Below are 18274 nucleotides of genomic sequence, written 5' to 3'. Positions count from 1 at the left end.
ATTTGCCAAATATTTCTCTTTATTTATCTTTTCCACGGACAGTTTTTGGTTTATTTATTGGTCAAATTGTTTTTTTACTGATTCATTGATCTCTGATTTTTAGAATTAAGTTATTTTCTGCTGCTACTTTTGTATTTTTTCTTGCTTTGTGATATACAGTGCTCTCATTTCATGAGTTTCTAAAAAAGTTCTAATTTACTTTTTGTTCTGTTTAAACCCAAGAGTGATAGTGCAAAAGTACAAAGTACTATCCTGTAAATAACTTGCCTTTACTAGGAGGAGGGGAGGAATGTGACTTTGCAATGAAGGAATCAAATTATCACCATCTGAACTCACCACTTAAATTTAGCAACTATAATAGGGGTCAGTGACATATACTTCATGATGGGACATAAGGTGGAGGACCCAGCACTGCTTAGAGCTACTCCTAAAGACAGTTTCAGGAGTAGTGAAACTAATCAAGCCTTTAATAATTAATTAATAATTACTATGGTATCTGGAGAACAAGGTAAATGGCCCTACAAGTTAACAAATCCAGATTATGGGTCATTGTATGGGACAACTGCCTTGTTTCTTCAACAAGTTAATTGCGTGAAGAAAAGAAAGGCTAGAATGGGCTGGGGCAATTCACTTCAGAACTAAAGGAGACTTGAGACATATCAACAAAATGAGATGTGTGGCCATGGTTTGAATAAGGTAACTGTAAAAAGACATTTTGGGGACAATTTGAGAAATGTGAATATGGACTGGATATTAAATGATACTAAGGAATTGTTATTATCTTGTTAGGTGTAATAATACTATTGTGGTTATGTAAAAAGTCACACCTGAAATTGGGAGGGGCGACATACAATGTAATAGTATTAACAGCTGAGGCCTTTAAGAAGTGATTAGGCCATGAGCCTTCCTCCCTTGTGGATGAGATTAGGGTTCTTATAAAAGGAGGCTTCATGGGGCTTTTGGGCTTTTTGCTTTCTGCCACATGAAGACACGGTGTTTCTTCCGTTGAGGACTCAGCAACAAGGCCCCATCTTGGAAACAGAGCAGCTCTCACCAGACAACTGAATCTGCTGGCACCTTGATTTTGGACTCCCGTCTTCTAGAACCGTGAGAAATACTTTTCTCTGTTTTATTAAGCACCCAGTCGCATGTATTCTGTTATAGCAGCACAAATAGACTAAAACAATCTGTCTTCAGCTTTAGGACATTTTCTTCTGTTAATTATCTGACCACTTCACCTTTTCCGTTTTTTCTGCTCCTTCCTTGGAACTCCTATTAAGAGGATTTTGGAGCTTCTGGATTCATTCTCCGTGAATATTAAAATTTTCTCTTACTTTTCTACTTTCCCCTCCTGCATTCTTGGAGAATTTTACAATTTAACTGTTCAACCCACTAACTTGTTCTTAAGCTGTGTTTAATCTATTTGGCTAATCTCTTGAGTTTTATTTTGATGATCATTTTTGATTTTCATGTTCTACAATTGGATCTGATTCTTAAAATCTGTTCTTGTTTTATAGATGTGACATCCTATCTTATTCCTCCTTTTACCCATGGCTTTCATGAATACATTCAGGTTCTATTTTGGGTATTGTCATTATACTTAAAAAACAAAATGAACTGGAGTCCCCTCGTTGGGATCAGCACCACGCAGGTCTTACTTTTCAGGGATCTGATTTCAGCAAAATAAAATGTGTTTTTTTCAGCTTTCTTCTTTGCAAGGTTCTACTGGGATCTTGGCTTCCGGGTCTGCCTTGTAAGCTTGACTTAATTTTACCAAATGTACAGAAATTAGTTTCAAGGTTTTCACCCTTAAATCCCTCAAATGATGAATTAATTCCACAAGTGGTGACTGGTTAGTCAGCTATCCCTAGTTATGGACCTCATTGGGCCCAGGCCCTGAACCAGAGAAACCTTCACCAGACAACGGGCAGCTGTGGTGGAGCTGCACCTGCTCGTTCACACACTTAAACTCATTGATGCTGAAGGACAAAAAAATACCAAGATGAGAAAACACCTGACTGCACAATCCCTACAAAGACAGACAGAAACTTTTGGCTGCCAAGAGGGGGAATAAAAAGGGGGCATACTTTGTATAGAAATACATAAAAGAAATCTGTTTACTTTAGTGAGTCTGGATTTATCCAATCCTGAAATACTAAAAAACATTACCTGAAGTTGAAAAAAACTTTTGTCCTTATAGGACAATTCAATAGAGAAATTACTTTGTATAACAACATTAAACATCATCCCAAAGGAAGAGTTGTTCTCTGTTCCAAAGAACTTGAAGTAAATTGATAGATGGACGTTCCATTAAGGTTAGTAGGGAAATATAAGCACATCTTTCTTTTAAAGAGAAAGAGATGCTTTTGAGGAAAGGAGCTTTACCCTCACCCTCCCCTCCACTGATCACATGGGTTTACTTGGCTTCATAGGAAAGCCACAAAATGTAACTTTTTGTTGATGCTGACACACAGGATACCAAAATGACAAGCCAGGATGAGGACAGGCACCAGTTTGGGGAGGTGCAAAAGTTAATTTTCCTGGCAGAGTCATTTCTAGTGTTAGAAGTGTATGTGGTGTTACCTGGGTTTCCATGAGAAGTAAAACTATTAAGAGTCAATGGGCTAGAGAGTAAATCCAAATTCAATTTATTTTCCTTTCCAGCTTTTCATGTATCACCGGGCTTCTGTGAGTTGGGGGAATGAGATTTGGGAAAGTGTTCTCTAGGAAGAAAGTGTTTATTGAAAGCTATAATCCCACCATATACAATCGGGTCTCAAACTCTGTTGAGTCTGCCTCCTAGATATTTTTCGTATCTTTCCAACCCATGTTCTCTTTATCATTACTGCCACTACCCTACATCAATCATAATCATGTTTAGTCCAACACAATATCCTCTTAATTGATCATCTCACTTCTCTTGATTGCCTCCAACCCATTCTACACACAGATGTAGCCCCGAGGGACCCTTTAAAAATACAAATCTATGCCATTCTCCTGTTTACTGAGGGCTTCTTATCATTTTAGGATAAATTCAAAGTCCATAACAAGTCCTCCAAGATCTCTGATCTTCAGTATCATTAACGTCTCTTTCCCATTCACTCACCAGCCAGCTTCAGTTCTTCACATATATAAAGCTCTTTCCTGCCCCAAGGCTTTTGTATGTGCTGTTACGTTGGTCTGATATGCCTTTCCTTAGGGCTCCTGTCTGATTACCTCCTTATTTTAAATAGCCTAACATGTATGTCACTTCTGTAGAGAAGCCATACCTGACAACCCTATCTTCCCTATCTAAATCGGGAGTCCCTTAAAAACATTTATATATTAATTATTTTGTGTTGGTTCTCCTTTTCTCCCACTCGACTCTAAGCTTTGTAAGGGCAAGAAATAGATCTGCTTATTTTGTTGTATATCTCCAGTTCTTCACATGATCTTAGCACATAATAGATGCTCATTAAGTACTTATTGAATAAGTGAATGCACCTATCAATCCCGGAACAATCTGGATCAAGAATGAGGATGTGAGCAAGGGATTTGGTATTTATTTAAAAATCCCTATAGTAGTATGGGGGATGATAGTAAATGACATGCTAGTTCTAGTATATGTCTTAAATTCAACAGAGCATATTGTGGGAAGCCAGGGACCCCAAATGGAGGGACCGGCTGGAGCCACGACAGAGGAATATAAATTGTGAAGATTTCATGGACATTTATCAGTTCCCAAATAATACTTTTATAATTTCTTATGCCTGTAATCTCTTAATCCTGTTATCTTTGTAAGCTGAGGATATATGTCACCTCAGGACCACTGTGATAATTGTGTTAACTGTACAAATTGATTGTAAAACATGTGTGAACAATATGAACTCAGTGCACCTTGAAAAAGAACACAGAATAATAGTAATTTTGAGGGAACAAGGGAAGACAACCATAAGGTCTGACTGCCTGGGGTGGTTGAGTAAAAAAAGCCACATTTTTCTTCTTGCAGAGAGTCTATAAATGGACGTGCAAGTAGGAGAGAAATCGCTAAATTCTTTTCCTAGCAAGGAATATTAATATTAATACCCTGGGAAAAGGATGCATTCCTGGGGGGAGGTCTATAAATGGCTGCTCTGTGAACGTCTGTCTTATGCAGTTGAGATAAGAACTGAGATACTCCCTGGTCCCCTGCAGTACCCTCAGGCTTACTAGGGTGGGGAAAAACTCCGCCCTGGTAAATCTGTGGTCAGACCGGTTCTCTGCTCTCAACCCTGTTTTCTGTTATTTAAGTTGTTTATCAAGACAATACGTGCACCGCTCAACACAGACCCTTATCAGTAGTTCTGCTTTTGCCCTCTGTCCTGTTCCCTCAGAAGCATGTGATCTTTGTTAGACCCTCATTAGTAGTTCTGCTGTTTGCCCTTTGAAGCATGTGATCTTTATGCCTACTCCCTGTTCTTACACCTCTCCTTTTGAAACCCTTAATAAAAACTTGCTGGTTTTGAGGCTTGGGTGGGCATCATGGTCCTACTGTTATGTGATGTCACCCCCGGCAGCCCAGCTGTAAAATTCCTCTTTTTATACTGTCTCTCTCTATTTCTCAGCCAGCCAACACTTATGGAAAATAGAACCTATGTTGAAATATTGGGGGCGGGTTCTCCTGATAAAAGCAGGAACAGTATAATGACCATAATGTAACCTACTCCTTAAAACAGACTTGAGCAATCTGGTATTTGATGTGTTTACCTCTAAGACACTGAACACATTTGAGAGGTTCTGGCAGTTGCATGTAATAGGGAGTCTAATCAGTTTTTTGAAACAAAAATGCCACTCATGGTTCTTTCACTCGACATCATCCCAGTGATCCCTACTCTCTTGCATCTTGAGGATGGAATTTTGCTGCTTGCATTCTCTGATTCAGTACAGAATACATATTCTCTCTTGAAGGGCTATATATTCAGCCACATATAGCCCATCTGTCTATCACAGCCTGACAGGGAGATCTTTAGAGCTTACCAAAAGGGGCACCCACATGTTTAGCTGGTAAGTGCAGTTTCCTCACCATTGTTAGTCCTGTATCTAAATGTACTCATCTTTCGGTTCTCTTCAGGCTCCACTAAAATCCTCTTTATCTCCAAATGAGTCATAGTCTCCCTTCAGCCAAAGTAGGAGGAAGTCTGGCATCTATTCATGTATTACAGAAAATTTAAGTGATTTTTCTCTGTGTCAGGTGATGTTCTTGGCACAGAATAACCAAAAAAAAGAAAGACGTCATAGATAAACACAGGTGCTAACAACCTCATGAGGTTGCTTATGTCAACGTACCTGGCTAGCCTCTTTTGTTTCGCTCTCTTCCCCCACTTCCCTCTTCCAATGAGTCATGCACCTGTGAGCTTTCCTTAGAGAAAAGTTGACTGCAGAATTCATTCTCTGAGGCTACAGTCACCACTTGTCCTATTTGGACAGAGGGCTTTTTCCTTGGCAGAAGACCCACAGGGAGGAGTCTCTAGCCTGAGGAATTTCAACTGACAGACTTGACAGATCAGTCTGAGGCCTGTGAAGTGTCTTGGGGCTAAATAGGAGGCAACACTAAGGTTGCCATGCTGTAGTGGTAAGGAATCAGACTCAGGGATTCCAGGGGTAGGAGTCCAGAGATGCCCCAGAGTGTACCAGGGTGCTGTCTTGTCATGGCTCAGTCATGCACCAACATCTCCCAAGTCCAAGGCCAGGACAATGGAGTCTGTGGCCAAAGCTCCTAGAATACTACAGCTAGGTCCCTTTAAAATCAGAACTAGAAAGAAGAGTAGAAGGATAACATGACTCACTCTACCAACTTCTGTTCTTAGAAATGCTATCAGATAGCCAGATACATTGTGACAAGAAACGGGTAATGTAAAAGCAATTTAGACTGCCAGCATTTTTTTTTAGCATGTCTTATGAGGAACAATAAAATAAAATGAATCCCTCATTGTTTCTTTTTAAAAAATCCTAAAATATATTTAGAAAAAGAAAAATCATTCTGAAATTGCGTGACATTACATGTACGTAGCTTACACAGGATTGGAGAGCTCAGAGCTTACAAATTATTCCTTCTCACTGTTTCCTTTTCTTCCAGCAGTATCCCTTAAACCAGATAAGTAGGTATATTACACTGAAAACCCATGAAAAGATGTGGACTTGGTTCAAAGGCATCTCTCGATGTAGTGGAAAGAATGAAACTTGGAGTCGGACAGACCTGGGTTTCAATATTACTACTGACATATATAGTACTCCTTTGGATTTGTCACAGCTTCACTGGGCTCAGTGTTTTGAGAACAGACAGATTATGTTTGTGAAAGTTCTTTAGTTCCTTGCCCCTCTCCCAACTGTAGTCAGATATCACCCAGAAGATGTGTGTGACATTGTATGTGCGCAGGTAAGCTTAGGCCAGAAGGAGATGGGGGATTATGAAAAATTTTAGCAGAGGTAACCTTTGTTCTTAAAAACTACTGTCTAACTTTTTATTGACAACTCAGAAGTATCTATGGGTAGGCTGAAGGTAGAGGGAGCATGCTAGGGATCCAGAATGTTTCTGAGTATCTTGATAATTTAGAGCATTTTATTTGCCTAAAAGCTCACATATTCTCATACACACCTGTGAAATTATCCCTCAGTCATGCCCCTATTAGAATTTATTTCAGCAGACGTGGAACTGAAGAGTGTAAACACTTGAGTTCACTTCATCATGACTCTTCAAATACCTTTGTCCTCTGGATAAGGCTTAAGACAAAAGACATGAGCCAGAATACATTTTGTGATAACTTTTTTTTCTCTTTAGAAAAAAAAAATATGTACAAAAAAAGCTAAGAAGAGCCAACATGGAAGTGTCAAGAAAACATTCTGATAGGTACAGACAAAAGAGCTCCTTCAATCAAAGGAGTTACATATTAGTTATCACCATGCTAGAAAAATGAGATGCAGTTAAAATTCTAGAATAATTAAAAGCCACAAAGTGAAACTGTTGTTCTGGGGCCCTATGGTGTAGGTTCTCTGATTCCTTTTCTGTAAAATAATACTGTGCAAACTGTAAAATATTCATTTTCATATAAAGTCCATATAATATGATATACAAAACTGTTGAGTTGACAGGGGAGGCTGATGTTGGCTGCTTTTTGGAGAAAAGGTGGCAGTGACACCTGCCTGCCAAAAGACATTCCAGAAAGATCTTGAGTTCTTTAGTAGAGGCCATTATCTAAGAAAGAATCATATAACCCCAATACCCTCCGAATTCAGAATTCTCTGATAATTGTTTGTGTAACTAGGTGACTTTGTTAATGTATTACTTTAAACTTTGAGTGTAACAATTTGTTAAGAGATCAGAGTGCAACATTCTTTTTGAAGACAATCTCATTCCTGCAATTGACTTTGAGATTTATTATTAACCAACATTGTCCTTCCTGTAGCTCAAAAGTTTGCCTTTTATTAAAATTCAAAAATTCTGGAGGAGGCAGCAACTGTAGTAATAAAAGTTTAAAGTGAGTTGTTATATTTACCTCTGTGTTTATAAAACTGAAAAGAAAATTTGTGTACAAATATCACAAAACAACGTCAACCATTGAATAAATGTGGTTCTTCAATGCACGCTTGAACAAGAAAATTTTGTTGGTTTTAAAATTCTGGCATAAATATATTAAAGCTGACCAAAAAAAAAAAAAAAAAAAAAAAAAAAAAATCAGGGCAAGCTACATCACTTCCTCATACAAAAAATGTACAAAACATTAGCTTCTAACTAGATAAACATAATATTCGTCATCACAGTTTGACATTGAGCAACTGTGTGTTTTGAAGTATAGAATTGGAAGGTGATTTTAAAAAACAGCTTGTGACACATCAGTCATCTCAGGTAACTTCGGTCATGGACGCAGAGTGATTCTGTGGAGAAAACACAAGCAGATAAAATTTGAGACAGGGTTGCCTGACACATGCACACTCACTTGTCCCTAAATATTCCCTTGTTTTGTCTCCTCAAGGGTGCACAGGCTGTTCCCTCGCCGTAATATGCTGCTCCAAGGACACTCAATGTCCCTTACCTCTTTTTTTTTTTTTTTTTTTTTGAGATGGAGTTTCACAATTTTTGCCCTAGCCGGAGTGCCATGGCGTGATCTCGGCTCACTGCAACCTCTGCCTCCTGGGTTCAAGTGATTCTGTTGTCTCAGCCTCCCGAGTAGCTGAGATTACAGGCACCCGCCACCATGCCCGGCTAATTTTTGTATTTTTAGTAGAGATGGGGTTTCACTATGTTGGCCAGGCTGGTCTTGAACTCCTGACCTCCAGTGATCCACCTGCCTTGGCCTCCCAAAGTGCTGAGATTACAGGCGTGACCCACCATGCCTGACCCCTGATTTCTGTTGTGTAGGACACTTGGGGTTTACATTATATTCTTTAGAATTCAGATACACATTTTTAGAAACTGAGTATTTTGTATTTTTCAAGGTACTTTTGTCTGAAATATTTGTGAAAACGTGCATTTCTTTCCTAAGGCAAAAAGAACTTTACCTTTTATTCTTTTACTTCTACAATATGCTTTCTATTTGAATTTTTTTGGGTCAACACTTTGGTCATTTATATGATTCCATTAAAGAGTAAATGGTGAAGATAAAGCCATTCAAATCCTGAGATAACTAGGTAGGTGACTTGAAGCAGATTTCTTTAACTCTCCCTCCAAGTCTTTTCTTTTTTTTTTTTCCTATTGATAATACGAAGTCTATAATATCACCAGTTCTGAATCAAGGGACCATCAGAATTCTCTAGGAGTACCTCCTTCATTTTTTTTGTTTTAAAACTCCACACCTGCTGAATCAGAATATCCTGGGGTGAGGGTCCATGTATCTGTGGTCAGTACAGATAGAATTCTTTTTTTGTGTCTAAAATATGTATAAAAAATATATATAATATATAGATTTAATAAATATATAAATAATATAGTTATAACTTGTACAATATATAATTACACATTATAAAATTAAGTTAAAATTAAATATAGAATTATATATTAATATATAAATAACATATAAACAATATAAATTTAATAAATATATAAATATAAAATATATATTAAATATGTATAAGTATCTTTAACTATATATGTATACATATATAAGTATATATACATACATAGATGAAGAAAGGCACCAGGTTTAAGTAATATGCCCAAGGTCACCAGTCAAAATTAAACGCTATGCATGTATATATACATACATATATACTTATATATGTATATTATATCTTAGTGTATATATGTATCCATATTTAATATATAGTTTATATATTTATTTTTTTCCCCATTGGGAGACTCTATACCACATCCAGAATGAGTTAACACAGTTGCTTCATTTCTAATTTACTTTTTGTTACTAAAAACTGTGTTGACAAGAATGCAACTGAACAACACTCAGCCGATTGCTCATGTACATTGTGAGCAGGTGGGTGTAGAACATAGATAATTAAGAATTGGTTCCTTTGGGATCCCAGCAACTTATAGAATCATAAAATAATGCTTTGAAAAACTTGACTAGTTTTGAATTGTTTACTTTTTGGTTCTCTATGGTATTTGGGAAAGATTTTAGGAAATGCACCGTCTCAATCAACTATACTAAGGGGAATCACGGAAGGCAGATATTCGAATTTGAGGTAATGTTTTAGAGAGGACCAGAGCACTGTGGCTCTGAGGGCTACATGTGGCAAAGGGGAAAGAATGTCTTGGGAGAAAGGGAAACAAGGGTGACTGGTGCCCTCCCCATTCAGTCTTCTCCTTAGGGGATTTTGAATAGTGTGATGGATGTCATGTGTATGAATGTGTGCTCTGAAGAGAGGTTCTAATCTCTGATCTTAAAAGGTCCACATGCTGGGAAGATGATTCTGTTCCAAAAATTACAAAGATGCTGTTTCTAACAGAAACCATGGCTGTTGGAGTTGCAAGGGAAGTTCTTGCCCACAGGGGATATTAATTTTGGAAAAACTGTAGCTCAGGTTCAATATACCAGCCCCCTGTAGCATGTTTTCATATTCAATGCTGGCAGTTGTGGATTTCACAAAAGAATTTTCATTGAATGAAATCTCAGACTGTGTGGTGTAGGAGAACTAGCAGGGCCTTAGAATTGGACTGGATGACCTTGGGCATATTACTTAAACCTAGTGCCTTACTTTCATCTATAAAATAGGATATAATAAAACCAATGCAGTATCATGAATATTAAATGAGATGACCCTCAATAAATGCTAGTTCTCTTTTCTTGACCAACAAATAAAGGGTATATCTTTCTAACTATCCATATGGAAACATTTAATACTAAAAGCAGATGCTTGGTGACTTGAATGTTTCACAATTGGTGTGGATAGCATAATGTGAGAGGCAATACTTCTCTTTAGCTTTCTGTGGCTTCATTCTGGCTAGCCTGCAGAAGTCCTTCTCATCGTTTCTCATGAATCTCTACTTTCTGTGGATGTTCAAATAGTGATTATGGTCAAATCTGAGGTTCTTGGTTTTGGCTAAAGCGTCTAGTTTAGGTTTTGGGACAAGTCTGTATTCATTCATCAACACTTATTTCACACCTAGTGGATGCCAGGATATACAGTGAATAAGACATGGTTTATAGGGTCCTGATCCTCAAAAAGTCCCAAGTCTTTGGAGAAAGCAGACATGAAGGAACACTTGGCTTTAATTATTAGTGACAGTCACATGAGAGGGGCCTGGAGGGTCCTTTGGCCCAAGCCTAGTATTCAGGCAAGGCCTCAAATTGTATCCATATGACGTGACATCCGTAATCACAAAGATCTATTGACAGGTTTGAGAGAAGTTCAACTACTACCTGTAAACAATGAATTCATATCTATTTTGAGAATCTTTTATCTATCTTGTGAACAGCATTTTTTGAAACCCCGTTTAGCACTTCATTTTTCAATTTAAGTAGAATCCTCCAAAATAGAGTCTGGACATCTCTAGACCTGATCAACCATCAGTGGCCCTGAGAATTAAGATAGAAAGAAGGCTGGGAAAGGCATTAGACAGAGGTCATGCTTGAGCAGTGCTGGGCAGAAGGATGAGGTGTGCAAAAGGGGTGTTCTTATATCAGGATATTCGGGGGATAGCATTTACAAGGACACAAAGACTGGTATGTCTATGGAACTCAGCAAATATTTTCTGTTTCTTTTTAAAATTCACTTGTTTTCATTTTACCCCCCAAAATAGAGACCCTCTCTGACTTCACTAAATACAGGATTGTAATTAGGGAAGAAAAATTAGATTCTATTTCACTATTTTGTTACAAGGTATAGCTATTTAGCTAATTTGATATTTAACCTGTAGCAACAGGCTGTTTATAAACCAGAAATATTTTTGTTAACATTTTATTTCTAGACCAAGTTAAAATGTTAGCCTTAACACAAAGTAAGGGAAAACAAACAAAACAGCAATACTTGGTACTGTATTAATGGAGAACCTTAAATATTTTTCCCGAAATGGAGATACGGAGGTAGCTTTCTTGTTCCAACTCCCCCTGCCCAACCTCGTTCATTAATAATATTAGATTTAATTAAAGGTAAAAAGGCATAGGGTATTGAGACCAGTCTGGCCAACATGGCAAAAATCTGTCTCTACTAAAAATACAAAAAATTAGCTGGGCGTGGTGGCACATGCCTGTAGTCCCAGCTACTTGGGAGGCTGAGGTGAGAGAATCTCTTGAACCCCTGAGGCAGAGGCTGCAGTAAGCCGAGATCATGCCACTGCACTCCAGCCTGGGCGACAGAGTGAGACTCTGTCTCGGGGGGGGGGAGAAAAAGAGCATAGGGTAGTTTGTCTTAGAGAGATGTGATAGTTAATACTCTTTAAATAGTGAAAATATTATTTTATATTGCACTGATATGAAGTACATAATAATTCCAAAGGGAACAAAGGGAAGTGATTTGCTTTTCTCTTACATCTTCTATAAAAATGCCTGAGTAGGAAAATGCCAAATACAGATTTCAAAACAGACTATTACAAAAAAATGAACACTTTAGCCGGGCTCAACTACCTGAAAAAGATGACATGCTAATGAAAACCACACTATTAGTTGTCCCCTATCTGCTTAAAGAACTCCTACTCATCCAGCTTTCTCACTTGCTACCTATACAGCCTTGGGCAAGTATCTAATATCACTGTCATCAGTGTTTTTTTTTAAAGACATGGTCTCACACTGTCACCCAGGCTAAAGTGCAGTGGCACGATCACAGCACGCTGTAGTCTCAATCTCCCAGGCTCAAACACTCCTCCCACCTCAGCCTCTGGAGTAGCTGGGACTACAGGCATGCACTACCACGTCAGGCTAATTTTTGTATTTTTTTACTAGAGACGGAGTTTCACCATGTTGCCCAGTCTGGTCTCAAACTCCTGAGTTCAAGCAATCCACCTGCCTTGACTTTGCAATGTGCTGGGATTATAGGCATGAGCCACCACACTCAGCCTGTCTTCCTGATTCTTATCTTTACCTGTGAAATAGGAATTATAGTATCTATTCAATAGGGTGGCTGTTCAAGTAACAATGCATTTGTAAAGCACCTAGCAATTGTCTCGGCAAAATTAAGTGCTTCATATCATCTGTCCAGGCTCCTTTCAGTTGGCAGGTCCTGGCCTTCCCTGTCTTCTCAGACAGTAGATGTTTTCCCCTTCATTTGTAGTCAGAGAGCACCTTGTGCACCTCTGATTCAGCATGTCATATTATGACTACCTATTTAAAGCCACCTTTCCTGATCATCTGGGATTTATTTATTCATTTATTTATTTAGTAGGTATGGGGACTTGTTACATTGACCAGGTTGGTCTCCAACTCTTGGCTTCAAACAATCCTCCTACCTTGGCATCTAAAAGTGCTGGGATTATAGGTGTGAGCCACCATGGCTGCCCCTCATTTCTGAGTTATTTGAGGGCAAGGACTGTATTCAATTATTTTTTTCTATCCCTGGCATGATGCAAGGTTCTGTTGTAGAGTAACAGATCAGGAGGTACTGTTGCATTGAATTTTTGTCACAAAAACAGGTCCAAAGGGACATTTAGTAGCCTTCTAAAATGTGCCTCCAGCTTACATCACTCTCTGTACAGAACCTTTTTCTTTGCAAATATTGTCCTAGTTATTAAGTCAAATGGGTTTTTCCATATTAGTCCAAATTTCATAAATGTGATATTATGTTGCCAAAGTATCCTGAAACAGCTAAGGTTTAAGTTAGACATTACTAAGAGCTCTCTGAGGATTCATGATTGCCAACCCCCAGAATAAATATAGGAATCATTGAGGGGAAAAAGTGAAGACTGCCTTTTGTGAGGGCCTTTACAATAAATGAATCAGATTCTCATTGATGCTGGGTAAATTTAGTGGTATTCATGGATTGATACTGACCTCCCAAAGTGTTCAGCCTGTGGGTTTGGTTTGCTAAAACTGCTTTACCATACCTGTGCACTTAAGGTTTCCAGAGGGCTTTCTATCCTTGGGAAAGCCATTAGGGGTACTCCACGGGGATCCTCAGGCTTGGGTTTGGAAGGAGATCCTTGCGTTCCTTTAAAGTTATGAACCACACACATTCCCTGCAGGATGAGGGGGAAAAAAGAATGGCGTCAGACTGCAGCCATCAATGTCTGGCATCCGTGAGGGTGGCAGGCCTTTCCCCTTGAGTATCATCACCAGAGTGACCTTTTTCCTTTGAGAGAGGGGAAGGGACTATGGGAAGTACTGTGGAAGCATCTGTTAAATCACCAGATGACCAGTAACAATCGCTCCCCACCCCGTTGGACCTGTTTTCTCACCTGTAAAATAAGAATAGTAATACCCACTTCACAGATTTGTAATGATTAAAGACATGGTGAATGCAAATCATCTCATAATAACAGCTAAAATTTATTGAGGGCCACTATGCGTCTGGCATGATGCTCAGGATTTTATCTAATTTCACTTAACCCACCCAACAATTTCATACGGGAGATACTATTATCCAGTCTAGATAGGGGGACACAGGGAAGTTAGATAACATGCCCGAGGTCACACAGAGATTGAAACTCCAGAGCCCCTAAATCATACCCCTATACTATTTTGCCCCTTAAAAAGTGCCAAACGCATAGCAAGTATTCGGTCCATGTTAGCTGGTCTTTAACTCTTATCTTAGATCGTCATCCTCAAATTATGACTATTTGCTTCAGATTAGATAACTCTTGAGTTTTCTTTCATTGCTTCCATTTAAAAACTTTCCCTGTAAGTCACTGCCCACTTTTCTGTTTCCTGCTGAGGTCTTTTCATAACTGACTGTTTCCACCATCTTCCCTGCTTTTTTTTTTTTTGCCGCCCCCCCCCCCAAAAAAAAACCCCCTCTTTTTCCCTGCCTCTTTCCATACTTGCTTTGCTTCTTCATCCAGCATCTTCGAATCTTTCCTACTACTCTTCAAACCCTGTAGCACATTGGCATGCATCTTCTACCTGGCTCATCTCCATCTCACTCTTACACTCGGCTTTTTTTTTTCTTTTCTTCTTTTTTGAGACAGCATCTCGCTCTGTCACCCAGGCTGGAGTGCAGTGGTGCGATCTTGGCTCACTGCAAGCCACGCCTCCTGGGTTCACACTATTCTCCTGCCTCAGCCTCCCAAGTAGCTGGGACTAGGTGCCCACCATCACACATGGCTAAATTTTGTATTTTTAGTAGAGACAGGGTTTCACCGCGTTAGCCAGGGTGGTCTCAATCTCCTGACCTCGTGATCCACCCACCTTGGCCTCCCAAAGTGCTGGGATTACAGGCATGAGCCACTGCACTCGCCCCTACACTGTGCTTTAACTCCCCTCATCAGAAAATGGGAGGAGGGGAACGTGTAGAAACTTTGGAGTGGAGGCACCCAGGTCCCTCTGTTGGTTATTGGTTGGGTGGCTACTGGACAAGTTACTTATCTTTGAGCCTCATTTTCCTCATCTATAAAATGAGGATAGGAATATTGTTAGAGTTGCCCTGGGGGCACTTGATTAGATGTCTATAAAGCAGACAGCATGTAGTACTTGTTCAACTACTAGCTTCCTTTCCCCTCCTCCCACATTCCACCTCATGGGAAACACAAACATAAAGCACTATTGAACATTTACAGTACATATCCTGCCATTCTCAGTGTTTGCTCTTCTCTCTTTTTCTGTATCCTCTCCAAGTCTCTGCTTTGGAATGCCTCCAGGCTCCTCCAGGACATCCTTCCCCTCCCATTTCCCAGCTTTGTGTGTGTCCGTGAGGTGTGTTCACATGCATGTGCCAACAGGGTGGTCTCCCTCATGCCAGAGCAATTCAACCACAGAACTGGGTCTTACATAAAGGCCATTTGTGGGAAAACAAATTTTGACATCAATTGGGAAGTCCCTTGAAAGTACTAGCAGACCAAGTAGTTACTGAGTGATGAGAACCAGGGCTGCATGTTATGGAGAGAAAACAAGTTTAATGTTGAAGCAGAATTTGTGTATGGGGCTTCAGCAAACCCCAATATCATCCCACAAAGACCCTGTGAAATTGTTTGGGACAGTCAGAATGGCTCCTCTTCTCTAACTGGGGATGGCTGGCTTCAGAACTGATGGACAGCAACATTGATTGTCTTATCTTGAGCCAAAGTCTTTATTTATACACTATTGATCTCCCTTTGAAACCCTTCTCTTCCCTTCAAGTCACCTGTTTTCTTTCCATCTTAAAAAAAAATTCCTCAGGAACGGTAGTAGGGGGTAGGGGGAAAGGAGTTGGTTAATCAGTACAAAAATACAGTCAGATGGAAAAAATGCGATCTGCTCACTGTAACAGTAGAGTGACAATAATTAACAATAACTTACTGTATATTTCAAAATGCATGGAAGAATAGATTTGGAATGTTCCTAACACAAAGTAACAGTATTTGAGGTGATGGATATCCCAGTTATCCAGATTTGATCATTATACATTGTATGCTTATATCAAAATATCACACATATCCCCGAAAAGTGTGTAACTTCTATGTATCCATAAAATATTGTTTTTAAAAGGCGTTCCTCAGGAAAGTTCCTAATGAGATATGAACATTTCATGATTACTTCAGCACTACTTTTCCTGCAACTTCATCCAGAGTATTTGCGTTTTAGTTTTTCATCTTTCACTATAGAAAGAATGCCTGGATCCATTCAAAATACTGGCATGTTCTTGTTTTATTTCACTTCACTTTATTGCATGTTGCAGATATTGTGTTTTTTAAAAATTGAAGCTTTTTGACAACACTGTGTCCAGCAAGTCTATTGGCACCAGTTTTTCAACAGCATGTGCTCACTTTGTGTCTGTGTCAACACTTTTTTAAAGACATAAAGTGCTTTTAAATTAAGGTAAATACATTTTTTTTTAGACACAATGCTATTGCACACTTAATAGACTACAGAAAAATGTAAACATTTTATATGCACTTGGAAACCAAAAAATTATGTGCTTAGCTTTATTGTGATATTCATTGTTGCAGTGGTCTGGAACCAAACCTGCCATATATCCGAGATATGCCTGTCATTTTGAATTAGAAAGAAGCTTCCCAATCGCTGTTCTGAACATGAGCATTGTCTGTATTTTAGCAGATTTTTTACAAGTCAGAAAGAGGCTGGGAGAGGTATGTGTGTATTTTGCATATTGGGGAGGGAAGGAAGAGGGGCTAGGAAAAGGAAGTGTTAAGTCATATGACTGAAGTTAATCTATGTGTGATGCTAATCCTAATGGATCTTGGACCAGAGAGGGCAGAATAGGAGGAGGGAGATCCTTCAAGACTGTGATGGCTTCTTTCTCCTTGGGGAGACTTTCTGAACATTGTTAGGGAATTCATTTCATGCACAATATGGGAGTCTCCAGGTCTGATGATTCATCGTAAATTTTTTCTGGGCCTGTTTTAAGTCCTTGAAGATAATAAAAATCTGCATCTCTGAGGTGTGACCATGCTGTGAATACTACACAGCAATAAAAAGGAATTATTGATACATTCTACAACATAGAGGAATCTCAAAATAATTATGCTAGGTGAAAGATACCAGAAAAAATACATTATGATTCAATTAATATGAAATTGTAGAAAAGGCAAACTAGTATAGAATGACAGAAGATCACCAGCTGCCTGACAATAAGGGAAAAGGAAGGGTGGGAGAGAAAGTTGTATGCCAAAATTGATCAAATTGTACACTTGATGTGTCATTTATTGTATACTTATTATACTTCAATAAAACTGTGAAAGCCAAGACAAAAAGAATACAAATTAACCTCTTTTTATCAAATCCAACTCAATTTAAGGGATTTCCTAGGTGAACAGGTGGCCAGACCTCCATCTCTTTGGGGAACCAAAACATCAGAAATACAAGAAAAATGTATTAACCAAAATTCTTCTCCAGGAAGATAGGTGGTTGAGAAGGAAATAAGATTCCCAAGAGGCACGTTCCAATAGTAACAGAGTCCCACTAAAAAGGGTGGGTGTGATAATCTGCAGGGTTTTTAAAATTTCTGAGTAGGAGATGCAACTTTGGAGCTAGAGCTGAGTTTCTTGGGATGCTGGAGAAGAGGCTGCTTGCTTCTACCAGTGCTCTTCATTCTCTATTCTTCCCTCAAGCAACACTTAGCTTTTGCCCCCAATATGCTGAGAACAAATTCTTAAAGAAGATTGGCTTGAAGGTATGCCAATTTATCATTAGTCTGCTTGGCCCCAGTCCCAAGCCCAGTGTTGAAAGAGGTAGAGCCAGCTGTCCTTCTAGGGGCAGTTCTCTCCCTACCACCCAGAAGGAATATGGCCAGTCCTGTTTCTGAAAGAAAAGGGTGTTTTGAAATCATTTTTGTAGCAAAAGCATGCATAATATTTGGAGAATAATTGTAATTCACAAGGTTGGGACAAAAGGAACACAGATGGTGAAGTCTGGGAAACCTGACTCACAGTTTTTCAGAGAGCAGAAGAGGAGGGGAAAAGGTAAAAAGAGGGAAGTCAACCTACCAGAAACAGGGCCACTGCAGTGCCCAGGATGAAGCCAGCAATCACGTCCGAGCAGTGGTTCCGATACTCAGAGACCCGGTTGAGGCCTGTCAGGAAAGCTGTGCAGAGAGTTCCGAGGCACAGCACTGGCTTGGCCAGTCGACTGCTCTTCGTCTTGATTGTGCTTGTAATATACATCTGGAATAGGACAGAGGCCAGACAGTGACCAAGCAGCCTCCTTGTACTGTGCGTACACATGCAAGCAAGCAGGTACATACACCGGCACACACAAGCGGGGGCTCTGTCAAAGCAACCACGCTA

At 39.3% G+C, this 18274-nt stretch overlaps 1 protein-coding gene across 2 annotated transcripts in view; it reads right to left on the bottom strand.

Moving 5' to 3' along the window:
- Positions 1 to 6764: 6764 nt before the first annotated feature.
- Positions 6765 to 18274, bottom strand: part of PLPPR1 (phospholipid phosphatase related 1) — a 286729-nt gene continuing 275219 nt past the window's right edge. For both annotated transcript variants that reach the window (XM_007968568.3, XM_037982884.2), the window contains exons 6-8: positions 17975 to 18151; positions 13442 to 13573; positions 6765 to 7890 (exon numbers count right to left, since the gene is read on the bottom strand). In XM_007968568.3, the coding sequence (XP_007966759.3) occupies positions 7858 to 7890; positions 13442 to 13573; positions 17975 to 18151 (342 nt within the window). In that variant the 3' untranslated portion in view covers positions 6765 to 7857. The remainder of the gene's footprint in view (positions 7891 to 13441; positions 13574 to 17974; positions 18152 to 18274) is intronic.

This window comes from Chlorocebus sabaeus, chromosome 12 (assembly GCF_047675955.1).
Source record: "Chlorocebus sabaeus isolate Y175 chromosome 12, mChlSab1.0.hap1, whole genome shotgun sequence".
Taxonomy (NCBI): domain Eukaryota; kingdom Metazoa; phylum Chordata; class Mammalia; order Primates; family Cercopithecidae; genus Chlorocebus; species Chlorocebus sabaeus.
Note: the sequence above shows the minus strand (reverse complement) of the source record. Positions and strands in the feature narration are given on the sequence as shown.